The 27114-nt window shown below is 38.4% G+C and overlaps 2 protein-coding genes across 6 annotated transcripts in view; both read right to left on the bottom strand.

Moving 5' to 3' along the window:
• The window catches only part of LOC107661582 (protein transport protein Sec16A-like), a 23377-nt gene extending 2674 nt beyond the window's left edge, over positions 1-20703 (bottom strand). The window contains exons 1-29 of one of the 5 annotated variants that reach the window (XM_016451235.1): positions 20576-20703; positions 13512-16440; positions 13265-13398; positions 12805-12899; positions 12591-12708; positions 11905-12091; positions 11657-11825; positions 10835-10977; positions 10458-10519; positions 10204-10342; positions 9873-10112; positions 9602-9699; positions 9430-9511; positions 9225-9342; positions 9013-9124; positions 8788-8893; positions 7924-8064; positions 7728-7841; positions 6587-6761; positions 6112-6500; positions 5844-5891; positions 5121-5282; positions 4943-5023; positions 4793-4849; positions 4586-4706; positions 3312-3326; positions 1375-1515; positions 1213-1301; positions 372-425 (exon numbers count right to left, since the gene is read on the bottom strand). In XM_016451235.1, coding sequence (XP_016306721.1) covers positions 372-425; positions 1213-1301; positions 1375-1515; positions 3312-3326; positions 4586-4706; positions 4793-4849; positions 4943-5023; positions 5121-5282; positions 5844-5891; positions 6112-6500; positions 6587-6761; positions 7728-7841; positions 7924-8064; positions 8788-8893; positions 9013-9124; positions 9225-9342; positions 9430-9511; positions 9602-9699; positions 9873-10112; positions 10204-10342; positions 10458-10519; positions 10835-10977; positions 11657-11825; positions 11905-12091; positions 12591-12708; positions 12805-12899; positions 13265-13398; positions 13512-16391 — 6270 coding nt within the window. In that variant the 5' untranslated portion in view covers positions 16392-16440; positions 20576-20703. Of the gene's footprint in view, positions 2-362; positions 426-1212; positions 1302-1374; positions 1516-3311; positions 3327-4585; positions 4707-4792; positions 4850-4942; positions 5024-5120; positions 5283-5843; positions 5892-6111; positions 6501-6586; positions 6762-7727; positions 7842-7923; positions 8065-8787; positions 8894-9012; positions 9125-9224; positions 9343-9429; positions 9512-9601; positions 9700-9872; positions 10113-10203; positions 10343-10457; positions 10520-10834; positions 10978-11656; positions 11826-11904; positions 12095-12590; positions 12709-12804; positions 12900-13264; positions 13399-13511; positions 16441-20575 lie in introns of all 5 variants that reach the window. The other 4 variants (XM_016451238.1, XM_016451234.1, XM_016451237.1 and 1 more) reach the window with 4 other exon arrangements.
• Positions 20704-21609: 906 nt separating this feature from the next.
• Positions 21610-26807, bottom strand: pdcl (phosducin-like). Its single transcript, XM_016451239.1, has 5 exons — positions 26693-26807; positions 25162-25345; positions 24026-24207; positions 23210-23491; positions 21610-22327 (listed from the first exon to the last, which is right to left on the bottom strand). The coding sequence occupies exons 2-5, from the start codon at positions 25334-25336 to the stop codon at positions 22043-22045; spliced, it is 924 nt and encodes a 307-aa protein (XP_016306725.1). The 5' UTR covers positions 25337-25345; positions 26693-26807; the 3' UTR covers positions 21610-22042.
• Positions 26808-27114: the final 307 nt, after the last annotated feature.

Consider the following 27114-nt stretch of genomic DNA (forward strand, 5'->3'; position numbering starts at 1 on the left):
ACTAGAACAGCAGGAATAAACGAAACAAAAACACCACAAACCCGAATTAATCCCATGCAGCGCCATCTTAAATCACACATGTCTTGTCAATCATTAAAATAGGATTACATCACGCCTCAGCAGCGTGTAGTCCTCAAACACGCTCCCACACACTCATGCTCTTTGTGTGATCATAATCAAAGCTCATAATCATAGAATACAGTTAGAGATGCAAGTTACAATGTGTGCATGTTTCAGAGGTAGTAAGTGTACATGTGAGCATATGTGTGGTTATAACTGTGTTAATCTGCATTCATGGGTGAAGGAGCGGGGCGTGACAGGAAGAAGCAGCTTTAAAGGAGAAGTGATAAGGTATTAGAGGAGGATCTGACCTCTCCAGACTGCGTCCCCTCCGGGCCGGGAGGCAAAGCATTCAGATTAAACATCTAGATGGAAAACACATTCATTATAGCAGATGTGTATTGAAAGCGTGTCTGCTTAGAATCAATCAATCAATCAATCAATCAGTAAATAAAGAACCAAATGCTAGAGTAAGAAAAACAAACTGGCTCTGATTAATAAATTAAAAACAACAAAAAAAGAGCCAAATGTTAAAATAAATTAATTAATAAATTAAATCAAGGCCAAATGCAAAAAAGAACGTCCTCTGGCAAGTAAAAACAAAATAAAATAAAATGTCAGGAGACAAAATGCAAAAAATAAACTGACCCCGGCCAGTGAAAGAAAAATAAACAAACATACCAACCAACCAACCAATAAATGAAGTAAGCAAGTTGCCAAATGCAAGAAAAAAATTGCTCTGGTGAGCAAATAAAATAAAAATAAAATATAAAATGTCAAGAGCCACATGCAAGAAAAAAAGGAATGGCTCTGGTAAAAATAAAATGTCTCTGGTGAATAAATAAAATTAATATAAATATATAAACGGAGATAAACAACTAAATAAATAAAACATAAAAAAATGTGCAAAGCGATAAGACCGAAATCAAATTAAAGAGATACAAAATGATAACTGTAGAAAAGCTCAGATAATGTAATGTCCTCAAACAACATTTAACATCAGACATTTAGCTGGGAAGTACCAAAAATCTTTCCACTGTTAGAGTTAAGTAGCCATGACCCCAAAAAAAAAAGAAAAATTGGCTAAACAATTCCAGTTGTGGGACAAAAGTATATTCTGAACACTGTTTGTGTTATATTGATAGTGTGTACCTGTGGCACTGTGGCACTAGTCTGCTCTGTGTTTTCTCCTCTGGAGTCTGGAACGCTTCCCTCCATCGGCTGCTGCTGCTCATCTGGCGCTGAAACCAGCAGTGTTAGACTTCACACAGACATACACTGATATACAGAACACACTGATGTACACATACACACCTGCAGCTGGTGTAAAGAGGTTGGCTGGCATGGCCATGGGTGCGAGAGGAGCAAACAGATCAGCAGGAGGCGGTACAACAGCGGCCGGTTTAGATCCTCCACGACCGGGATTCAACACGTCCACATAACGGCTCTTAGTGCCTGAAACACACACAAAAATTCTCACTAAACAGCCAAGGGCACATTAATAGTGTCTTTGCTTTAAATCGCTTTAGCTCAAATAGGGCTGGGCGATATGACGATATTATAGGCCTGGGCGATAAAACGGTATCGGTATTTATCGACGGTACACATTCTGTTCGATATAGCGCACGATATAGGCACGTGCTATGAGTGACACAGACAGCACACACACACACAAACATGCTGAAATGAGGAATGAAATATGTTTTTAAATGCAGTCTGTGTGACGGACGTTTCGGCTCTTTGGATTAAGCAATGCATAAATACATGATGCTGTTTTGTTCATAATTGTTTATGTAATTTACGAAATTATATTTGATTTTTATGAGTTAATTTAGACGTGATGCACGGTTTTTTTTTATAGACAGTTTCCTTGTGTTGACAATTTAAATGCGCTGCATTATTTTGCTCATTGCGCCCTCTTGTGGCCTCGGGAGACAAGCCAAAAATTTCCTTAAGACCTATTTAATTTGCATATAAAACATTAGAAATTAGACATTTGTTTAATATTTATTTTGTGTTTGATTGTTAAAACAAAAAAAAAAAATTTGTTGTTTGTCTCAATAAATTGGGTTAATTTAAAAATACAGTGGTTAAATTAAAAAAAAAAAAATTTCTATTGCTCTCGGTTTTAAAAAAGGTTATAAAAAATGTCAATAATTATCGATACCGAATGATATGAAACATTATATCGTTGATAAAAATGTTTTGCTATATCGCCCAGCCCTACGATATTATCGTAAATCGACGATGTCTCGTAAGTATCGCGATGTCGATGTCAACAGTCAGTTAACAGACGATCATTGACATTATCGAAAAAAAAAAAAAAGACAAATGATAAACCTAGTAAATTGCAAAAAATATTTTACATAGCCCCATAGTCACCATACAGGTCTTTTTGCATGCAAGAATGAAACAATGAAGTAGGAGGGTTGGGAATCTAAAAGCCATTCCAATTTTGGAAATCAGATTAGATGCGTGAGGTCAGGAATCAAATTACTTGTTATAAAATTAAATTTAGATTCTGCTTCTCGATTACTGTATGCGCATTTATTGTGATTGCAAAAGATTCAACTGCAAAAAAACAGACGAAATAGAACTCGCGCGCTGTTTTCTGTGCTGCGCGCACACACACACACATTATTTATTATCTTATTACAGAATTATATCAAAATATCCCATAAATAAAATCGGTTATGTCTTAAGTGAATGTAAAGAGCTGAGTAAGAAAACAAGGGTGTATTGGATCCGTGCATTGACAGCTGCCGCCAGTCATTAATGTTAATCAAAGAACAAAAGAAAAGAAACTCCCTCACTGATCTTGACTAAATCACTTTTGTAACCTCAGTTTATATTTTAAATGATAAAGTTTAGTTGCAAAAGGATGAAGACATTACAGTAGTCCTATATCTCAGCTCGCCCCTCAACACGCGTTCGGAGTTTTGGCAGCCCAACACTGAATATTATATTGTGGCCATTGTATTTTGACTCTAATTAAAATACAAAAATGAAATTTAAATTACCCCTGCTTCTAAATAAATAAAGCAGTTATTTTTATTTTGTTAAAACGGGCCAAAAGAGCTCCGAACTAGGCTACCAGAAAGGAAAAAAAACAACGTTTTTGCTCAGAATTCGTTTTTAATCCCTGCATGATTTTAGTCATGTATGATAAATATCAAATTGCCTCCGTTATAGCTTGACTACAAATTTAAAAACAACGCTACAATTGTTATAATCAAGGAAATTAAACTTACCATCATGAAATGTGTCTACACACACGATAATGACCAAAAAGAAAGAAAAACATCGGAAATAGGCATATTTTATTCAAGACATTATTATATGACATCAACATGCATTTATCATTCTTACAATTACCACCAGAATGTCCAACTTCACCATGATGAACTTAAAATTGGGTTCTATTATTTTTCCTCAACAGTTCTCCTCACAAAACGAAATTCATTTCAAAAACACATTTGATAAGAATAGAGTGGAAATTATTAGCAACACCAAAATAACAGCAAAGCTAAAGTTTTCTGTTAGTTTAAGCACAAACTAAGAAAAGTAAAACCAAACTTTAATGTGGCAATAATTAAGACCAAACTGAACGTGGTGTGTGTTTATGGTGCACGTCGGCAATGTTGTCTCGCCGAGGGCGGGGCGTAGTGGAGGTGGGGCTTGGGTAGACGATATTATCGGATATCGCGATATTTTTAAAGGCGATTATCGACAAGATATTTTTGACATATCGCCCAGCCCTAAGCTCAAATAGCAATAGATTTGGGAAGTTTGATTCATTTTCATGAATGAGTTTGTTAAAACTGTCCAATTCAAAGAATCGATTCATCAGTTTGTCCGGCTTATCAAAGTCGCCATTTTACATAAGTAAATTTTGGTGTTTATTGCTTTTTTTTTTTTAAAAATGTTTTGTATATATGAACAAATACCATTCTTTTTCACGTTCATTTAGTTTATAAAATTCCTCAATTATTTTTAACTATTGATTCTTACTGTTTTAGTTCAATTAAAAAAAAACTTCTAACTAATTTCTTACATTAAGCATTTTAATGTATTTGGCACTGTCTATTTTAGTATTATTTATATATTATTTTTTATATAGCATTTATTAATATTCTGAATTGGCTTTTATTTTCAGTTTTAATTTAAATTTTTTTTTTTTTTTAAATAAATGTTATGTGCTTTTGTCATTTTATTTATAAATTTTTTGTATTTAATATTTCTATTTATCGTTATTTTTTCAGTTATAGTCATTTTAATACTTAAACTTTATTTCAGTTAGTTGCAAAAGCAACATTTCTAATTTTAAAGTTTTTTCCTAATATTTCTATTAATTTATAAGCTTTCTTTTAATTAACGAAAATTATTTTAGTTTTAGTTAACAAAAACAACACTGGAGCAACTACTCTTATTTCACAGGAAATACATATTTAAAATTTAACTCGAAGATGATTGAATGAACAGATTTCTCACCAAGAATTAATTAGGAAGAGAAAAAGTGACACACCTGCTCTCCTGGAGAACATATTCACAGGTGGCCCCCCTGCTGGACCTCCCACTCCTGGTGGCCCCATTCCACTCATTGGAGCTTTGGGGAAGCCGGTGGGTGGAGGAGGAGGGGGTTTGCTCTGAAACACAAACAAATACCATCATTCACAACGATACATGCACAATACAATACAGCATTTGAAATGCATGAATTCCTATGCTGTACCTCTTCCTCTGGCTCATCCAGGTTCACCCATTTCTGCTTCATTTCATCCCACACAATCTGAAAAATCAAAGCATTCTCTTAATCAATGCTACGAAACAAGACAAGCCGATCATGAGAGAGAGCGGGATGTTGTTGGAAGTAGGTGCCTACAGATTTGTTCTTGTCGTCTGGCAGATGTGCTTCGTTCTTTCGTTTTGGATACAGCCAGGTCAGCCAGCCGCCACTCGCTCCCTGATGAAGAATGAAATGCAACATTCATTTCAATTGCGAAAGATTTTCTAGTGCATGTCCAGTGGGTCACTGTGTGTGTTTATATGAGAGTATGTACTTTTTTGGGAGAGTCTTTCTTGGTCTTCTTGAGTTCGTCCTGTGGTGGAGCCTCTGGGATAGCAGGGGGAGGTGGAGAGCCCTGATTGATTAGAGAACTGCTGCGCTCTCGTCCAGAGTGATTGGACGATTCCGATGCTGTGCGAGACCGACGACCTGATGTCTGCAAATCAAGACAACATCTGATTAAACACTTATGTTTAAAAAATATGTAAATTTTTAAATAGTTTTTGAAAGTCTCTTCTGTTCACCAAGGCTATATTTATTTGATCAAATATATAGTAAAAACAGTAATATTGTGAAATATTATTAAACCTTAAAATAAATGTTGTATTTGAATGTTTTCTAAAATGTAATTTATTCCTGTGATCAAAGCTGAATTTTCAGCATCATTACTCCAGTCTTCAGTGTCACATGATCCTTCAGAAATTACTCTAATATGCTGATTTGCTGCTCAAGAAAGATTTCTGATTATTATTAATGTTGAACACAGTTGTGTGTAAAGTTCAAAAGAACAGCATTTATTATGAATAGAAATCTTCTGTAACATCATAAAGGTCTTTACTGTAATTTTGGATTAATTTGATGCACCCTTGCTAAATTTAAGTATTAATTTACAATAAAAAACTCCTTGTATATTTGAACGGTACTGTGTGTATGTATATGTGTATGTTTGAACGGTACTGTGTGTATGTATATGTGTATGTATATGTATAGACTATACCAGTTGCACTGACGACTGTGAAGTGCTTCTTGATCTTCTGCCTGGGCCCTTAAAAAAACAACAAGAAGAATCAGTTTAATACATTTAAATTTGGAGTAACAGGCAACAAAACCCAAGAAAATGCGAAACATAACTAATGTGTTATATTTCATTAAACGTAATGATGCTGCATTTTATGTAAGGCATTACTTATAAAAGAAATAACAACAGCCTGAGTTAGTTGTTGCACTAAATAGGAATACTGTGTTTCTAGCTTTTTCTAACTCACCATGCGTGCCATTTCATAGAAGTCCTTCCCTTGTGGAGGAGGGGCAGTGAACGTGGGAGAAGACTGGGGGAACTGCTGAGGAGAGGAAGGGGCGGAGCCATGTTCAGCCCCTGGCATTGGCGGGGGCATCTGAGGTGGCATTCCTGGTGGCATCTGTGGAGGCATTTCTGTAGGGCTGTACGTCAGAAATTGTGGGGGCATTTGCTGGGGTATTTGCTGCGGTATTTGGGGTGGCATGGGCATGTATTGCTCACGCATTTCAGGTTGGAACGGTGCTGCAAAGTTTGGCTGTGGTGGCCCCGAAGCCACTGGGTAGAATGGAACACTTTCACCCGGAGACGGGGCCTGCTGCAGAGGGACCGCCCCATCCTGAAGAATAGTGGGAGGAGCTAAAGGAGACCATAAAAGAGGATGGTGAATGATCACAGAATCAAAATAGATTCTTCTTCAGTTCACATTCTCTAATGGCACGTACCTGGTGGCATGAGTTGAACACCTGCTGGGGGTAAAAGGGAGGTCATGAGAGGATTGTGGGGATCAGGATTCAGAGTCGAGGGGTCAGGTGGGCCGCACTGGTCTTCTGAACTGGGTGTACTGCAGGGATAAAGCTGTGGGGTGCTGCGATCTGCACGTAAGGTGATCGCACCATCCTGAATGGGACAACAACATGCACGAGATCGGAACACAGTCTAATGTGAACGTACACAAATATACAGTGGGTACGGAAAGTATTCAGACCCCCTTCAATTTTTCACTCTTTGTTATATTGCAGCCATTTGCTAAAATCATTTCACTGAACAAGTATCTCTGGTAGGGCTGATTGAGATGGAGGAAAAATGCAATTGAGATTTTTTTTTCATAATTTAATTTTTATCTAATTTCGAATCTAAAGGTGAATCTAATTTAATATGCGATTTAAAAAAAAAAGATCTCCAGGTTTGCCGTTTTTATGCAGGACTGTACAATTTGGTCTAAAATTCAACAATAATGTATCAATATAATTATAAAAAAATAATAATTATTGTTAAGATGATGATGATTATTAATTTGTTTAATTTTATTTCTTTAACAATAAGAAAAAATATTATAGACCTATTGTTGATTTGGGTAAAATATACATATTTTTGTTTCTGTTAAAAATTGCTACTGTGATTTAAAATGTGATTGAAGGTTTATGACACTTTTTTGCAGGACTGCACAATTTGGTAAAAAACGTTGCAATTATGCATCAATATAATTAATAATAATAAAAATTATGATTTTATTATTAAATTTTTAAAAACAAATTTGACTATTGTAATACAATTTCACTGTAAAATAGAGCATTTAATAATAATAATAAATGAACATGTAAATGACCACAGTGACATGCATCACTCTAAAACGCACATATTTATTTAAATAAATCAAAGCCTTAGAGATTTCATAATCCCACTAATTCATATCGTGAGTTTTTATTTATTTTTTGTTCACTAATTAGCCCTATTTAGTATCATGCCATGAATTCGAAGAGTAAATGATTAATTTACTGGTACTACACAGGAACAGAGCAATGCGCGTAAATAACATGCGTCACTGGCATGATGACTTATGGATAAAAGAAAACGGACACACACCTTGATCTGTCCATCGAGTTGTCTGAGATGCAGTAACCAATCAGGCTCTATAAACAACTCCTGCTCTGGTCTCTCCTTCATCTGAGGGTCAAAAAACCTCAACCTCAGAGACATCTGTAATCAAACACGAGAAGGAGGATTAGGCAGAAATGTAAACTCAAAGGCAGAATCCTCTGATGCGTGTTAATTTGTGTACCTGTATGAGCTGACTGATGAACACAGCTGAGTAGTACTCAGGTAAGCTCAGCAGGGTGCGTGAGATAACCTCACAGTAATGGAAGGCCTGAGCACAGAGTCCCGCCTCCGCCAGTCGAGACGCGTAGACGAACTTGAACACCTGTATAGGTCAAAGGGTAAAGGTCGTGACCTTCCTGGACTTGTGTGGATTATACAGATTAGGGCTGCACAGCATTGGAAAACCAACTCAAATCTCCTTCAGTAACCAAAAATTAAGTCTTTCACTTGAGTTTTTTTTTGTTGCACCAATACTATTATACTGTAAAATAACTAAGTCAAGTATTTAATAAAGATAATAGAAATAATTAAAGTACAGCTGCAAAATAACAGTGCTAATATTTACATATTAATTTCTTAATTTTCATTTCCATCAAGTTTTCATTTAGGTATTTGTCTGCAAATAAATATATGCATTGCTGGTTTCAGAGTGAAGTGTGGCACGGTGTTCATTTACACACGTACAGCTCATGATATGCTCTTCTGGCTTCTCAAATCAGCTCGATTCACAGTAAATGAACCAAGCCACTATAAGGCGCTGAAACAGAGGATTATGAGCTTTAAATAAACACAGCTTGGCACTTCGATCTGAAGCATGCAATGCATATATTCAGTTAATTATCGCAGCTATCACAATTTGTCTATTGCATTGAGCCGTATCGCAATATCGATTTTTGTTTCGGTATACTGTGCAGCCCTAGTACAGATAGACCTAACTAGCCTACTTATACAGAGCATCTATAATAGTCAGTAATAGTCAGCCACTAACTAGTTGGCTGTGAAAACATCCCTAGTAGAGTGAATACATGTTATGTGTTTGTCTCACCTGGAAGTTTGGCAGAGAGAGAGGCTGAGAGCAGAGAGACTGAGCGTATTCATACGATTCTGTCCGCTGAATCGCCTCTGACGAGCAGAACTTCAAAAATTGCAAGCTGGGAGAGAGACAGAGTGAATAGGTGTTAGTGCAAACAAATGCCATGTGCATTATGTCCTTGAGCTGTACAGTTGTGTGCATACATATCTCTAATCAACTGTATGTGTTATTACACACCTGTGATTGGAGCCGATAAGGACCATCTTGGTGCTTTTCTTGGTGTACACACCGAAACCCACCTGAGCCATCAGGTAACAGAAATGGGCTGCATCTACTAGACCTTTAGATGCTGTGAAACACAGTATAGTCACAGTATAGTGTAGTCTTGACTACAGATCCAGTGATGCATCTACAATATGTGTGTATGCTTTGCATCTACATTTATGTACCCAAAGTGTCCCCCATGGTGGAAATGGTGCGGGTGTCAAGATCCAGAGTGTGTGTGAGGTTGGACAGCACCATGGCCAGGTGAGGTCGCCAGTCGCCCCATTTCTCATCTCCGCAACACTGTTGGAGAAACAGAAGTTGTATATGAAGACAAGTATTGTATAATGACTATATTTACACATCCAACACACACAAACTCTCTCATACAGTAGCAGCAGCCGGCATTCGTCCTGACATGAGCTGGTACACCGTCTGAAGAGGGTCATTAATAGGCAGGCTGTTGGCAAATCTGAAAAAGGACAAATATGAACACAATTTAGCTCTATTTGTTGCTTTGAAAGCACACAGCCATAGGTCATTTTAAGTAGATGTGGTTTACCTGGTCATGACACGGGCGTGTGTTCTGTTGTCCATCTTACTGGCCAATAACAGCGCGTGACCCCACAGACCATTCTTCATAGCAGACTCCAGAGCGTCCTAACAAACATACACAAACTTCTCAATTGTCTTTCCACTGCTTAAATATATGGTTTTGTCAGTCAGAAAAAGACACAATTTACATCCATATAAAACAATATGCAGGCATGTGAAAAAAAAAAAAATTCTCTATATGGCTGAATGGGGAAAGAAAATCATGCAGTTTGTCTTGCCTTCTTGCGGCCGAATAGTAGAAGTTCTCTGAAACGCTCTGTCTCCTTGCCAACATTCTCTGGCACGCCCATGAAAGTGTCTGATAGGAGGGATATTGGCCCCGCCTCTTCCTCCTCGGCACGCTCTATTGCTTCGTTGTTGAAGTCGATGAGATTAGCCTCATTGGGTGATTTTCCCGGCAACCAGACAGAGCGATGCTCCTTTAGCAACAGGTCAGCGATGTCTGTGCCCACTACCGTCTAAAACAAAGACAAAAAACTATTCAGTATGCTTAAACTAATTCGTATCGAACAAGCAACCTAACACAATACACACTGCACAAACACTCACCCCATTTTGGCGACACAGCAGCACAATGAACTCCCAGATGAGGTAGGCGGAGTCTTTGTCAATGAGGTCATCATTTCGCAAACACTCTTGGGCTTTGTTCTGAGCAAACTTTATGACATCCACCTTATGAGTCTCCTCTCTGTGGACATACACACAAAGATGATGACTGGATTGTTTGACTGTGTACGTGGCTCTAACATTGTCAGAGCATACACGTGTACGCCTTTATTCAGTAAATAAAGTATGACTCTTACTTGACGAGCGGGCCAGGGAACGAACGCATTTCTGACTGCTCTGGAGAATCCTGCAGTATCGTCTGGAAAAACATCACAGCCAAGATATCAGATGCCAATAACAATAATAATATATAACAAAACCGCAATGTCGTGGATTAAGGACAAAGTTAAACTAACATCTAATTGCAAGGTAACTCAATCAGTTGCAAAGTGCTACTTTTTTAAGGGTAATACTTTTTTTTTTACAATGTAGGTAATTAACTAGGAACCTTTGATAAACAAGCTGATTTTAGAATTGATGAACTGAAAAACAAATGCTTAAATTCTATAGATATCAGTGATGACTTGCAATTGATTTATATATCAGGATATTTGCACTCAGATTCAATTGTTACCTCCATACTGTGGATTTCCACAAGTGTAGGCTGACCAGCAGAGGGCAGGTTGGGTTGGACAAGGATCAGCTGACCAGCAGGACCAAACCGAGCACAGCGATGAGGAACAGAATACTTCTCTGGGGTCAACGGCCTTGGGGGAGCTGAGAAAGAAAAAAAAATGAGAGAAAGACACAGAGAAAAATGATTAATGATCATTTTACTTCCACCCAAAATCAGGAAGCTTTAATTAATGCATGTGCATTAAGTGTAAAATTGATGCTTTAAATATTTTAATGCTACAGAGAATGCTGGGAAACACTTATGTCAAGCCAGGGTTATTACTGTTAACTAAAACCATAAAAAAATTAATTACTGGAAAAAATATATTAACTGAAATAAAATAAAATATAAAAAATACATACATTTTATTTTAGCTAGCTGTCAAGACAGCATTTCTTATTTTCATTTAGTTTTACTTTAAGTACTACAATAACTCTCAAGTCAATAACTAAAACTATAACGATATACAGTATATGCATTTAAACAATATAGATATGTAAAATTAGTAAAAATGACAAAAACACACGACAAAATTACCAAAATTTTAACTAAAACAAAAAAAAAAAAAGAAAGAAAATATAAAATTCAAAATTATAACAAAAACCATAATAGTAGATCAATGATACTAAAAAAAACATTGTGTCAAGCAATAAATCAGATAAATGAGTAGTATCTTGTGGAACGTTTATAATGAAAACACAGAAGGCTGTGGCTCAAAAGAAAATCCCAACATTAAATGCAACATTATGGTAGACATTGTGCTTTGTGTTTAATACTTACGCTGCTCTTGGGCAGTCCAGGTGTTGTCAGAAGAGTAAGGAATCTGACTGTAATCTACAGTATCTGAAGGGTTTGGATACTGGTTGTAGGTGTAATCCACTGGAAGAGTCGTCCCAGTGGCATCATAGGCTGCACTGACCAAATCTGGTTGACTTCTATACACTTGACTCTGTATAAAGAAAAAAATTAGTTATACACATTGCACAGACACATACTCAGGCACAATAAGATCTAAAACACACACAGACCTGTTGTGACCGTGAGCTGAAGCTACTGCGCCGACTGTGTGATGAATGCACACTGTGTGCTGACTGTTCACTGTGAACCGAACGGCGGTCAAAATCGTCAGCATATGGGTCACGTCTGCGGCACTCATCATCAAAGCTGGAGTCATAACCAGGGTAATACCGCCATGGATCATCATAGCCCTCTTTTCTGCTAGCAACCATAATCATGAAACTCAGTTAGAGAGGTGTCAGCATGTACACTGAACAAAATTATAAACGCAACACTGTTTTTGCCCCCATAGCTCATGAAAAATGGGGGCAAAAACAAAAGTGTTGCGTTTAGAATCTTGTTCAGTATACAAAAACATTGACTGCACAAGTGTATGTGTATACCTGTTTTGATATTGTTGGTTGTAGTAGGCATCTCCATAGTACCAGCCATATGCTTGATCATAGTAGGCTCTGTAGCGTGGATCATAAGCAGCATTTGGATCATACCACCTGCTCCTATCTGAATACACAAACACAGACTCATAAGCAAAAAGCAGAAACCATATTTAGCCCTTGGGTGTATAGAGAACAAGTGTCTGTAGTGCTGTCTTTACCTCCATAGGCATCATTCTGTCTTTTATAGTAAAACAAAAGTGTTGCGTTTAGAATTTTGTTCAGTATACAAAAACATTGACTGCACAAGTGTATGTGTGTACCTGTTTTGATATTGTTGGTTGTAGTAGGCATCTCCATAGTACCAGCCATATGCTTGATCATAGTAGGCTCTGTAGCGTGGATCATAAGCAGCATTTGGATCATACCACCTGCTTCTATCTGAATACACACAAACACACACTCATAAGCACAAAACAGATACCACATTTAACCCTTGGGTACATTGAGAAAAAGTGTCTGGATTGCTGTCTTTACCTCCATAGGCATCATACTGTCTCTTATAGTAGTTTGCATAGTAGTCATCATAGGCACTACGGCTGGATCTAGAAAGGTCTTCTTGATACCCCTGTCTAAGATCAAAAATGAAAAAAGTTAAAAACAAAAGTACAAAATGCTCAGTCTAAGGATGCTTTTAAACTGGGGCTTTTGGTGCTAAAGACTTACATCAGATTCTGGGTATGACTGAAACATTGGTCTACAGTTGAAGTGCTGTATTCAGGAACCATTTTGTGCATGTTAAGTTATGGTGTAAAATCAAAAATTCTACTGGTAAACAGCTGCTTCTAGCAAGTTATGGTATGCAAGCTTACCACGGTTTGGACCCAAATGTGCAATGTGAACAGAATCAGGGTTAGAAACTTTGATTGCGACCAAGCAAAAGAGACCAAGTGTGAAAACAGGCTCAAAGTGTCAGAAAGAGGGTGAATGACCTGACCTGGAATTGGGTCTGTCTGAGTATTGGCTGGTTCTAGAACTCGGCCGCTCTGGTTGACGTTCAGACTCCCGGTAGCCAGGATTTTGACCATCATACCAGCCATATCGAGGATCTCCTCTACGGTAGGGATCATCCTACAACATTTAAACATACAGAAAAATATGAATATTTTACTAAGTCATGTTTTAAGTCTAGCATTTAGAAGCTTTGTTAGGTGGAAACACACTAGATAATTATATCATTGCACCTGATAGTAGCTTTGAGATCTGGGATCCGTAGGGTACTGGGGTGGATAAGGCGGTCTTCCATTCTGGTACTCAGGGTAGGGTCCTGGGTAGTACCCTGCATAACCCGGATCAGGTGGCATCGCAGGAGGAGCACCATAGCCTGACTGACCACCTAGAGATGAAGGAGGTCTTTGGGGTTCTTGAAGTGGCTGGTGGGCAGAGTTCCCAGACTGGGGTGGGTAAGAGGAAGGTGGGGCAGATCCAGATCCAGGAGGGGCACCAGGTTGAGTTGGAGGGGCCTGTGGAGGAGGCTGGTGTTGAGCTGGAGGTGGATGGGCAGGGTGGGAGGTGTGAGTTGGATCATTGTTGGGTTGGTTGCTGGAGGGTCGTGGGGGGTTAGAGATCTGCTGAAGGGGCAGAGCCTCGCTGTCAGACTGCCCACCCTGCTGTGCATCTTTGGTGACCTGCAGGTAAAAGCCGTGTGTGTTATTCACCAAGCCCGCAGACTGAGAGACAGCTGGGACTGTCACCTGATTCATGGACTGTGGTTGATGCATAGAAAAATCAAGCAGCTCATAATTTGAAGATTCATTGTGACTGGTGGCAGGAGCAGAAGTCTGAGCTTGAGAAACAGAAGGTGGAAGAGACTGGCTATCACCTCTAAGAGACTGAGCCCTTGAGAGAACGGGTCGGGGTGCTTGAACAGTGGGCTGAACATCTTTTGCCTCTCGTGCTAGATTCAAGATACCTTGAGTAGAAGTGGTGCTGAAGTTTACTGGTGTCTGAGAGAAAAAAGGCTGTGGATGATTCGTTGGAGGGGAATTCTGAGGCATTTGATTGGTCTCAGAAAACTGAGGGGGTGGGTGCACAGGTGTTGCTATCTCTCGAGGACTTGTCTGATTGGAGGGTTGTGAGAGGTTTTGAGAGGAAACCAAACTTGAAGGTGGCGCAATCAACACGGGTTGGTTCAGGGCCTCAACGGGAGGCGAGGTCACCAGCAAGGAGGCATATCCCAAACTTGCCTGAGGCGTGGAGTCTGGGGGAATTTCCAGGTTTTCAGAGGGAGGCTGTGGATCTAGCTTTGCTGGATGCAAATCAAGAGGGCCATCCTCTGGTGGCTGGATGACTTCAGAGGGATGTGCTGGAACAAATGTTGCAGCCAGAGAGGGCGCTGCAGGGGCTAACAGTATGTTAGCACCTAGACTGGCAGTGTCATTTTGAGCCCAGAGTGTAGTAGCGGGACTCTCAATGGGGCGTCGTGCTCCCTGAGCTCGAGATGAGGGTCGGCGTTCCGGTAAGTAAATGGTCTCCAAGTTGTCTGGGGGTCGTTCTAGGTTGCCAGGCTGCATGTCACGTCCACCCTTTTCCATGACCATACGTGCACGATCAACCTCAGCAGGTCGAACTCCTACACCATGTGAGCGGACAGGCTCAAAGGAAGAATTCGCACTCGCTTGGAACACACCAACTGGTTTAGGTGGGCTAGGAGTTGGGAAAGTAGGACTTGCCTCTGCAGCTGGGTTGGAGTCTATCTGTTCAAAGTATCCACCAGTGGAGGGATGCAAAGGAGGGTGATCTGGTGGGCGGGGACTTTCCTGTTGGATAAATGTTCCCATAACCCCTTGCTGTCGCGGAGGGATGTGGCTGCCACTGTGAGGACCGTGTCCACTGCTGTGACTGACGTTACTGTAGCTGGATGAAACACTTGCAGAGCGTGCAAGACAAGGACCAGTGTCAAGTGTCTCCAAATTAGGCCCCCCCTCAAAGGAATGGCCTGGAGGAGGCTCACTAGGCAGTACTTCCTGGTTTGGAACACATTCCTGATTCTCCACAGAATCAAATGGTCCTGCCCCAGCTCGAATGTTACCAGTGTCATTCAAATATGGACCAGAGAACTCAGTCGTCGAATGGAAAGGGTGATGAATCCCATTTACACGTCCCTCACCTGACAGAGTTTCTTTATTTTCAACATCATTGCCCCGAAAGAACATTGAGAGAGTTCCGGAATCACTGGGAACTTCAGAGTAGGAGACAGGACAGGCACGCTGAGATGAATCCTGTGGGTTTTGATTGAACAATGGCTCTGAGGGTCCAACTGACTGACTGAAGTAATTCTGAGCCAGGAAGTGGGAGTTCTGTTGCGGAGTTGCAGCAGGCCCAGTCACATTTGGTTGAGCTGACTGACCTTGATTCTGAGATTGTGCCACTGGTGGGGCTGTGTGGGGAGAGGGCACAGGAGGTGGGGCTTGAGCTTGAAAAGGCTGAGATGGGAGATCACTAGTTGGCTGAAAGTAGTTCTGAACAGAAGGTGGGCGGCTTCCTTGGTCAGGCACCCAGTGAGAAGGTAGGGGAGGTGTTGGCTGGTATTGAAAAGGAGCCTGGGATTGAACTGGAGGTGTTGGGCCAGTGGAGGGTGGATGTGATGAACTAGAGCTGAAGGAAGGAGCAGGGTTAGGCAATTGTGCTATGTAGGGCATTGGTTCTTGGGAATTAAAGTATCCTGGTTCTGCAGGTAGAGGGTTAAAGCTTGGTGCGGGCCCTGGGGGAACAGGTTGTGGTGTAAAAATTCTTGGTGGTGGGCCAGGAGAGGCTGCCTGCGCTGCTCCTGGTGTTGGCCCTTGTGGTGGTATCATTGGGTTAAACCCGGGCAGGGGAGGACCTTGCATAGGAAGTGGGTTGTTGTTTGTGAGTGGAGCTTGGCTGCCCCCTGCCATGGGTGAAAAACTTTGTCTTCCAAAGGCAAATGGATCAGTCACTGGCTGCGTGGGCGGGGCAGCCGGTCCCATAGCAGCTGCAGCCCCATGCTTGTGAGGTCTGGTTCTTCTGAAGGCATTGGGTCCACCGGAGGGAGGCGGAGGTCCACTAGCTCCAGGAGGAGCTGTCCGGGGAGGGGGCTGCATCGTTTACACTCACAGGTCTCCAAAGTGTTTACACTTACTGGAGATCTCCCTGTAGTTGAAAAACACAGATTTGTGTCATATGTTGGTGCAAATATTGTATGGTTTTACCATAAGGTTTGCCTCTCATCAACATGCATCATGTGAACACATATCTAAAGTTCAGTTAATACTGCTAATAGCTGCTCAGCTAAAATAACAATGACCATTCTGCTTTAAACATAATTTGGTGAGAGTGTCAACACGGGCAATGTGGCACCTCTATAAAAATACACACAAAAGTATTACTAGCAGACACAAACCAACCCTCTACAATGTGAGTAAATCTTCACTCTAAGTGACTAAATGATGTCTAATATTAGCCAATGGCTAATAAATTCTTAGATTTTACTCGCCAGTGTGTGAGTTGGAGGCCAAGTATAAGTTCAGCATAAGTTTAGTATATATTTTAACTCGCCGAACACTCTGACTGAGCACATCAGAGTTTCCCTCTCCGTCAGGTGATCTGTGCTATTTTTCAGTTAATCTCAATGGATGCACAGGCAGCATACCTGTATTTAATTTAACGTACCGTAATCTCTAGTGTGAAGGCGCATGACTCGCCATCGCTTTGTCTCACACACATGCAAAGAAAGAGACAGAGCGAGAGCGAGAGCGAGAGAGAGAGAGAGAGAGAGAGAGAGAGAGAGAGAGAGAGAGAGAGAGAGAGAGAGAGAGAGAGAGAGAGAGAGAGAGAGAGAGAGAGAGAGAGAGAGAGAGACGCGCTACATGTAAATGATATTCTTTGTAGTATTTTCCTGTCAAAATAACAGAGTTCCTTTGGAATTCTTCAGCTTTTAAGAACTGCCAGGTTCTCCGGTAGTGGGCGGAACTAATGCGCAAACGGCAATCTCATTGGCTGGCGCTCACCTATTATCGTGCCTGTTTTGATTTTAGCAAATCAATTCGAGCAAACGCACACAACCCGATTAATATTCATGAACCCAGCAGCTCATTAATCCTTAGTGCGTTTTATATTGTTATTAGTAGTCGAATTTGTAGTAGTATTATCAGTAATATTTTGTTTTTTTCCCTTTTTTTTATAGAAACACTAAATGACAAACAATATCTTAAGCACCACCACCAGTCCTAAGTTCAGTTAAAATGACAAATTTGTTTTTGTCAATCTACTGCACTATTTCCTCTCTCAATCAGTAGTAAATGAGGGTAACACCATATCATGCATCAAAAAAAACAAAAAAACGCCATGTACCGGGAAACCGGTATAATTTTGAAAAATACTGTGATATAATTTTTTTGGTCATACCGCCCAGCACTACTGTAGACCTACTTCAAATTAGCATGATCCTGTTGTCATGTGTAATTATAATAATATCATATTATAATGCTTGAGTGACTGATGTTAAGTGTACTTTCAGATATTTAAAAAGCTGTGCCATTTTACAAACATAAGCTTTATATATATATATATTATATTAAAAAAATAGTATATCAAATATTTAATTTTAGACTGGCGAGTAAACTAAAAAATTTACTAGCCAATGGCGATTCTTTTGCCAAGGTGTCCATAGAGGGTTGCAAACAGAGTGCCTCACCAATTCATGAACAAGACATGCAGCTGTTTTATAAAATCTGATCACTTGTGAAAGTAGCATCAATTTTGATTTAATTTTGAACTTAAAACAAAGTTTCTGCTCTTGAACAAACATTACAACACCATCTGAGATTCATAAGCTTTATGATGAGCAGGTGTGAAGACTGCAGTACTCCACTATGATGGCATAAGAACAGTCACCACGATCAGAAACCTGATATTAGGCACACTGCAGGTCGGGTGTTAGAAATGTGCATTAAGTTACACTGAACTTTGAAACCTGTCAGACATTTTTTTTAAAGCAGGGGGCCTCACCTCTACAAGTGCACAGTTTAATCTACAAACACAGGGGACATAATCAGATTCTGATTATGAAAATTCACTGTTTATCATTAAACAACAATATTCACAGTCACACCAACTGCGACTAAAACATATTAACACTATTGATTAATACTTATTCAGCAAGGATGTGCCGGCAAAGACATTTATAATGTTATAAAAAAAAGCTATATCAAATAAATGCTGGTCTTTTGAACCTTCTCTTCATCAAATAATGTATCATGGTTTAAAAAACAAAATAATAATATTGCTGCACAACTGATTTCAACATTGATAATAAGAATAAATGTTTCCTAAGCATCAAATCAGCATATTTTAGAATGATTTTTTAAGGATCATGTGACAAAGACTGGAGTAATGATGCTCAAAATTCAGCTGTGCCATTACTGGAATAAATTACATTTGAAAATATAATCAAATGGAAAATAATTATTTCATATTTGAATCATATTTCAAATCACTACTGTTTTTATTTTATTTTGTTTTGATCAATTAAATGCCCCAAACTTTCGAATGGCAGTATAAATGCACTTAATCATTAATTTTTTAGAAAGCTCTTTGCAGAGCTGTAATCTAGACAAAGGGTGGCAACTTTGAAGAAGCTCAAATATATGGTAGATTTTAACATTATGTTGGTAACTTATAGTTCTCGTACTTTAATTTGTGTCATTTCAGTCTTGATCTAAATTGAGGGAAATACAAACAATCAAGAATGAGTAGGTGTCCAAACAGATACTCTACATCCACAGTGATCTAGTCTCTGTTTACACTTTTAGCCATAATGGATCACAAAACACACAGATATAACACTGCATTTGAACTGATTGTAAACAATACTGCGGCCAGACAGAAAGGACATAATGGAATTTCTGGAGCCCAAGGGCTGATAATTAATTCAGTTGAGGTACCATATAATAGTCTAATTGTGTTACCACACAGTGGGCTACTTTTCTTGGTCATGTACAGGACGTTTTGTGTTGTCTGCTGAGATTTTGATGACATATAACACTCTCGTCTGTAGCTAAAAGCATTATATTAACCAATTTTTTTAATAAAAATATACAAGATGCATATATAGAAAGAATGTTGCAATATACTGCATTATATCCGGCTTTAAAGGGGTCATAGGATGCCCATTTTCCACAAGTTGATATGATTCTTTAGGGTCCTAATGAAAAGTCTGTAATTCCCTTCAAAAACAAACGTAATCCACTGCGTCTTTAGTTGTCGAGAGTAAATGACGACTATGTTCATTATTACGTTCAACAACAAAACACCTCAATCGCTCAGGAGTCATTCTTGTCTACATCTGCTCCAGCGGTGAAACAATGGCGGACTGATGACAGCTCACTCAGGGCTGCGTCTTTAGTTGTCGGGAGTAAATGACGACTATGTTCATTATTACGTTCAACAACAAAACACCTCAGTCGCTCAGGAGTCATTCTTGTCTACATCTGCTCCAGCGGTGAAACAATAGCAGACTGATGACAGCTCTCTCAGGGTGGAGCTAAGGTAGACGCCAGTCCAGTCTGTGCTGAAACGCTACTGTCAATCAAACTATCATGGGCGGGGCCTGTTTTTGTGACGTCACACAGACAGGCATCTGAGATCGGCTCAATTTGAGAAAGGGGTAAAGATTTAAGCAGATTAAAAAAAAAACACTGGGTGGATTTTTATCGTTTTAGGGTGGTTGTGTACACACACTGCCAACACACATTTCAGTTCAAACAACTTGTAAAAGTGCATGTAGCATCATATGACCCTTCAATACGGACAAGTATAGCGCCCCTCACTGGATTTAACCCACTGATGTCACATCCTGGTCTCTTTAAACTACATCAGCAAATGTACTTAAAAGAGGTTTTGCACCGATGTATTGAAAACACACAAATATAATGTAATGCTATTAATGTAGATCATGCTGCTTAGTGGACAAAACTGTCAAAACAAAACATACACACTAAATAAACTTAAAGCAGTGTAAATCAAGCAGGAAAAAGGCAGAAAAGCAGTAGCTAAACCACAACATAACTATCGATGAAGCCTGCAAATTTATCTACGGACCTGGACAGTAAAATTTAGAAAGGTCACGAGAAGAAACACAAAGGAATCAACATAAGAAATGTAAATAGAGGATGCAGGTGACAACTCACTGGGCCACTAGCCGTTAGCGTGCTAAAAACTACAGTTAATCCTTCAAACCACAGAATTGTCCGACCCCAAACATACTGCTCCATAAGGGATCTCTTACCCGTTATATTCCAGTCGAGATGCCCAGATACAAACAAAACTCGATACGAGCGCAGCTGGAGTTGAGTTTCTCAGAAAAGTGCAGGACACCGCGGCTGACACTTGTCCGCCATCTTGGCCGAGCGCGTCCTGCTTCGAGACGTGTACATGTGACGTCATGGATATTTCCCGTTTGGCCCCGCCCCATAAACGACAAAATAATAAACATAAAATATTACATAAGCACCGCAATCTACTCAGTGGGAGTTCTAATTTTCGTTAAAATATAATAGTAATACAATCACTGTATTTTATAGTGTATTAATTTTACGTTTACAGCATTGTTATAAAATCAAATGCTGGTCTGACTGGCTTACAGCTTAATGGCGCTCTCTGTTGATCTCGGAGTGTAATGAAATAATTCAATGTTTTGAACATAAACGTGAGCAAGCGGTCCACGGTTTATTCTCTCAGATTTGGAACTAATTCGACATATTTCTCTAAAATAAATTCCACACTGTCAAAACAGCAGATTTTAATTCTGCCATACAGTTTCTCAAAATGCTCTCAATATTTTTAGATTACGTTATCAAAGTAAATAAAGACATAACATTATATTTTATATATTCTACTTTAATATAATGGTTATAATATACTGGGTAAATGACTGGGAATATTGGGAAAGGTTCTTCCTCTATGAAATCTATAAAAAAATGAACGTGAATTTATTAAATTATGTATTTTAAGTTTATTTAAAATTAATTAAAACGATGTCGTTTCTATATTTGTATGCATTTTATTATTAATATAATTTTTTAATGTATTTTTATATTCTACAATATATTAGTAAAATAAGTCCAAATAACCACAAAAAAATGTGGTTAACTCAACATGAAATACTCAAAAAAGAAAAAAAAGAAGGTACTGCAACACTGGTATTAAATATATACATTACACTAACTCAAACATAAAAAAGAGACCAGAAATAAAATGAGTTTCCCCTAAAATGCAGAGAAAATAAACACAAGACAAGGGTTTATTTACAATCATGTTTTTATTTTTGCATTTGTCTTGATGGATATGTTTACAAAATGTATAACTATAACTAACAGAGGGTAAAGCAAACTAATATGTCCAAAACACACAAATAAACAAACATATAAATCTAAAACTATAATAAATAGTGAAGCATCGATGCAGGATTCTCTGAAGATTTTGCATTATGTTTTGCATAAAGAAACACTTCCGAATCTGGAAGTGTCTGAAATGACACGCACATAAATACATCTAATGATATCTACTGTATTGGTCCAGTAATCATGATCTGTTAAATGCCTAAATCCCGAGATTACAGTAGTGTATCTCACATTTTTCTGAGCTGCAACCGTTGTTTGTTTTTGGTCTGAATCACTATGTAGATGTATACAAGAGTGTATATTTTTCTGTATCTATGTGTTGGTGTGCATGTATGTATACAGACATTACGCATTTAGTCTATATCCAGGTCGCTGTCAGAATCGTTAGGGTGAGTGACAGCGGCATTGCGGATAGACGAGTGTGTGTTTGGCTGTGTGTATTTCTCGGGAAGAAGCCCATATTCTTGCAGCAGAGCTTCGACGTCTGTGGCGTAGAAATCATCTCCAAGCTGATCGGACACACGCACCAGATTCCCCACCAGCTCACCGCCGCGGTACAGCAGCAGGGCCGGCAAAGCCGAACTGCGGAAAAAAGCGCTGGTGCCGACCGCAGAGCCCCGGACCCGACAGAACTTCACCTGCAGGTCGTGGAGAGAAACAGAGAAGTAAGAAATCACAACCTAATACAAACTAAAAATACAGCTTACCCCAAAATCAGAATTTTCTGCAAATGTACTCAGGCCATCCAAGATGTAGATGAGTTTGTTTCTTCATGTGAACAGATTTGGAGAAATTCAGCATTACATCACTTGCTCACCAATGGATCCTCTGCAGTGAATGGGTGCCGTCAGAATGAGAGTCCAAACAGCTGATAAAAACATCACAGTAATCCACACCACTCCAGTCCATCAGTTAATGTGTTGTGAAGCCAAACGCTGCATGTTTGTAAGAAACAAATCCATCAAGACATTTTTAACTTGAAACCATTGCTTCCAACAAAAATATGAGTCCTTTATCCATAATAACACTTCCTCCAGTTAAAAAGTTGTCCTGTCTGAATCAGGAGCGAAATCTGCACAGATCAAGCACAGTTTACAAGCCAAAACAATTCTAAATACATAGGGGGTGAACTTTTTCAATGCAGGAAGTATTATTATGGACAAAGTACTTGTATTTTGGCGAGAAGCAATGATTTAAAGTTAAAATATCTTGATATTATAATATATTTGTTTCTTATAAAATGCAGCTTTTCACTTCACAAGACATTAATTGATGGACTGGAGTGGTGTGGATTACTGTGATGTTTTTATCAGCTGTTTGGACTCTCATTCTGACGGCACCCATTCACTGCAGAGGATCTATTGGTGAGCAAGTGATGTAAATGTCTCCTAATCAGTTCAGATGAATAAACAAATACACCTACATCCTGAATGGCCTGAGGGTAAAGTAGCATATATTCCTTTTTTGCTGAACTATTCCTTTAAAGCTCAATAATGAAAACATTTCTTCATCATTGTTACCATTGGGTACTGCAGTGTGAGGCAGAGCAGGCTTCCATCCATGGCCTGGCAGGCGGGCACCTCTGGCTCGTAGATGTGAACCAGCACCAGAGTGTTCTTGCCCTCCTCATCTACGGCGCGCAGGAACTCCTCCCCCGAAGAGATGTCAATCACCTTTTCGAAGCGCCGCCCTCCACACAGCTGTCGCTGCATCTCCTCCATGCGCTGCAGACGATACTGCTGGAGGAAGGCTTCATCATCTTCATCACCCTCCTCTTCTTCTTCATCGACACGGAGGTTCATCTGAAGAAAAAGAAAATAAAAAAGGGAGAATTATATTTTGTTGCTGATATTCGGAAATGAGGAGGGCAAAGTGAAATGGATTTGAAAGGTAGAACAATTTATTTATATTTTTAATAATTTGTTTTTTATTTTTATAACATGTGAGACGTAATATCCATTTGATATAAATAATTAAGGTTATTAAAATGAACTAAAACTATTAAAAAGAATTTCTTGATTAACGTGAACTGAAGTAAAATATTTGTTTAAAAAAATCTTATTTTATTTCAGTTTGCAAGGCAACATTTCTAATTTTCATTTATTTTTAAGATGTCAAGTACTAAAACAAATAAAAATGAAATAAAAAAAAATAGTAAAAAAAAATATATATATAAACATTAAAAAATATGAAAATGACTAAATCTTCAACTAAAATGAAAATGAAAAAAAAAAAACATTTAAAATATTAGTAAAAACTGTAATAGACAACCATCGTATCGTGATATTCTGTGACATTCAGTATGTTAATTTGTGTACATATATAGTGCTTCTCACTTTGTCTGCGATCTTATCCTGCAGCTCCTTCTGTTTCTGTTTGTCGGCTTCTTCCTCCAGATGCGACTTGCAGGTCATGCTGAGTTTCTTGATGAGTCGCTCCATCTCTTTCTGCTGCTCCACGCGCTGCTCGTTCTCCAGCTGCTTGTATTTACGCCAGTCATTGATCACTCCCTTCGGCCCTGTGGGAGAAACACACAGTCTCACGGATGTGTGGTTTGATGAATGTGGATGCAGCATCTTTTATTCAGAGGCTGTGAGAGACACAAGTACAAATTTGTTTTCATAATTCACATTTAACCCTACCCAGGGCAGGACTTAGGGGGGCGGGGGCCCCTGGGCTTGAGGTTATGTTTGGGCCCTATACCAACACTACAAATGCCCTCAAATAGAACATCATTACGAAGCAACACAAAATACACAAACATATGCTTTGAGGTTAATAAATAGTACAATTAATTTGCAATATGTCTAGGCTATAGTCAAAGTTTAAATGTAATATTAAATATTCATTATAATAATATAATGTAAATATAATGTCAGGTTTTAATGTAGAAATATTAAATGATTGCAAAAATGAAATAAGATACTTTTTTAAATATGAAACTACAAACGCCAGTAGGTGGCAGTAAGTGACTGTCTTAATGAGTTGAATCAACCGATTCGTTTAAAAAGCTGATTCATTTAACTTTGCAAACGACTGATTGAATAATTTGCTGGTCCGTGTAACGCTGAGGAACAAAACACTGTTGTTCGGAGACTCAGCGGTTCTGCTGTTTGCTCTATTTTCTTTTTGACGGAGCAAAACGGAATTTTGTGTCTGAAAGTTACTCACTGTTGTTCGGAGATGCAGCGGTTCTGCTGTTTGTTCTATTTTCGTTCTGACGGAGCAAAATGGAATTTTGTGTCTGAAAGTTACTCTGTAAGTTGTTGTTTATCGTACATTTGCGCGGATATAAAAAAAAAAAAAAACACGACTTGTTTGTGTGATAGGCTAATCCTATATCATAGGCATAGCTATGTTATAAGAACAGAAACTCATTAAATTGGTAATTCATTTTTTATTTAAAATCATTTTGATGACATTTCTTCCCCACTATGTGTACTCGCAGTAAGACGAGAGAGAGTGACCGTACCAGTGTTGACCGAACTGCCATCTGCACTGTAGTCCAGTTCCACATCCAGCACCTCCTGGTCGCGGATGGTTTTGGATGCGTTCTCCTCTTCCTCATGATCGCTCTCTTCATCCTCACTGCTGCTGTAGTAATACTGCAGCTTCTCCCCGAGGATCTTATCATCAAGTGTTGTCATGATGTCACACTGAGATAAATGTGAAAGACACACAGAAAACATACAAACATCACGCTGAGAACATCAAGAAACATCAGAAACAGCAGTTTTTAGATAAGCAGACAGCACAAACAGCTTTCCATTAAACAAAACACTAAACGAGACTCAAAATACAAGGTAATTAAAGGTAACGCTTCACAAGGTTCAATTGGTTAACATTAGTTAATGCTTTTTAATTTGTATTTATTCATTTTCATATTTTTTTTTTGTATGTAATTATAAGTTTTTGCAAAATAAAAGTGTACTTACAAAAATTATATTTTGTGAAATTAAAAAACAATTTAAATATATTTAAACACAATATTAGGTATCATGAACAATAAACATGTTTTATCTACAGCATTTATTAATCTAGGTTAAAGGTATTTAATAAATGTCATAATGTTCACTGTGGTAAACAAATATTTATAAATTATTATTAGATATTGCATTAATTCTCCTTCAAATTTTTAAAAGTGTATTTTATATGTAGAAATTAACATTGATGTATTAAATGCTGTAAAAGTACTGTACACTGTATTATTGTTGCATAATATTTTTGCATTACAACACAATAAATACAATGTCACAATAATATAATATCTAGGTATGGATTCTATTTGATAAAAATACATTAGTGTGTGTATTAGTATTACAATATTTAGATTAATGTCCTATTTGTTTACAAACACTGGGTTTCCTTCTCTTATTTTCCAGATAATTTAACCCAAGAAATTGCACAAATCATACACTAACACCATCCTTTTGCTGCCCATCATCAAGTGCTGGTTATTCAGGAAATGCAAATCTAGTTCAAAATAACCTTATGAGAAAAAATAGACTGGGGCTGTAAGAAATCCAATTAGCCCTCGTCCCCTATGGAGATTAAATCTAGACTAATGACTTAAGTCTTACAAAGCATATTTTAAACATATAATACCTTCAATGTAAATACATACAGTCATTAATTATATTTCGTAAAAAAATATGTATAGATTTATCTCGTAAACAAGTATTAGCTAATCTGTCAAACATAACCTGCTAACGTCATATCCATCAGATAAAGTATGAGAAACAAACTACCTAAATGAAATGAACAATCAATACTGTTCACTTACAGGGCGTCTGATTTGCCCATTAAAAATCCGTATAAAACTAAATTATATGAGATTCCCGATGAGTGTTTGCTAGAATGCTGTTAACATGCTAGTATGTTAGCTAGTCGGTTAACGCACCAGAACACCACACTACTAATAAAATAGTGTATATATATTATCAACAAGATGTGTTTTATGAATATTAAAACATTTATAATCAGATAACCCGACTGAATTTTACCAATATATGTCTCCTCTATCGCAGTTAATCGCTGAAACATCCACTTCAGATTCTACACTGGCTCTACACCGCAAGCACGCGTACTGACCAATCACAGTGCTGAAGAGATGATTGACATGAGTATGCGCCAATAAGAGTTTGAAACGATTGACAGAAGGCGTTTCAAATATGTTTTGGTGCCTGAAGGAGTTTTTTTTTTTTTAAAGTCCCCCTGTAGTGAAAATCAAGTTTTTTATGTTATTTATTTGTCTATGTGGTGTTTTTAATATGCTTTTAGACAAACCATGTGTCAATCCATTAATCAACACCATGCTGAGTATTTTCTCCTTAAAGGGAGATGGTCCTCACTGTAGAACACAAGATCCAGGGGGCGAGGTTGGATCCAGATCCAACTCCTCCCACCTTACATATACTTAAACCTA

The sequence above is a fragment of the Sinocyclocheilus anshuiensis genome, unplaced genomic scaffold (genome assembly GCF_001515605.1).
Source record: "Sinocyclocheilus anshuiensis isolate Anshui unplaced genomic scaffold, SAMN03320099.WGS_v1.1 scaffold1425, whole genome shotgun sequence".
Lineage (NCBI taxonomy): Eukaryota > Metazoa > Chordata > Actinopteri > Cypriniformes > Cyprinidae > Sinocyclocheilus > Sinocyclocheilus anshuiensis.

Bases quoted from the DNA above. Each gene is read 5' to 3' on its own strand.
- pdcl (XM_016451239.1), bottom strand. From the start codon at position 25,336: ATGACAACACTTGATGATAAGATCCTCGGGGAGAAGCTGCAGTATTAC. The intron at 24,208-25,161 runs GTACGGTCACTC...TTTCTCCCACAG, and splicing joins TGGCAGTTCGGTCAACACTG to GGCCGAAGGGAGTGATCAAT. The intron at 22,328-23,209 runs GTAACAATGATG...CACGACCTGCAG, and splicing joins TCACACTGCAGTACCCAATG to GTGAAGTTCTGTCGGGTCCG.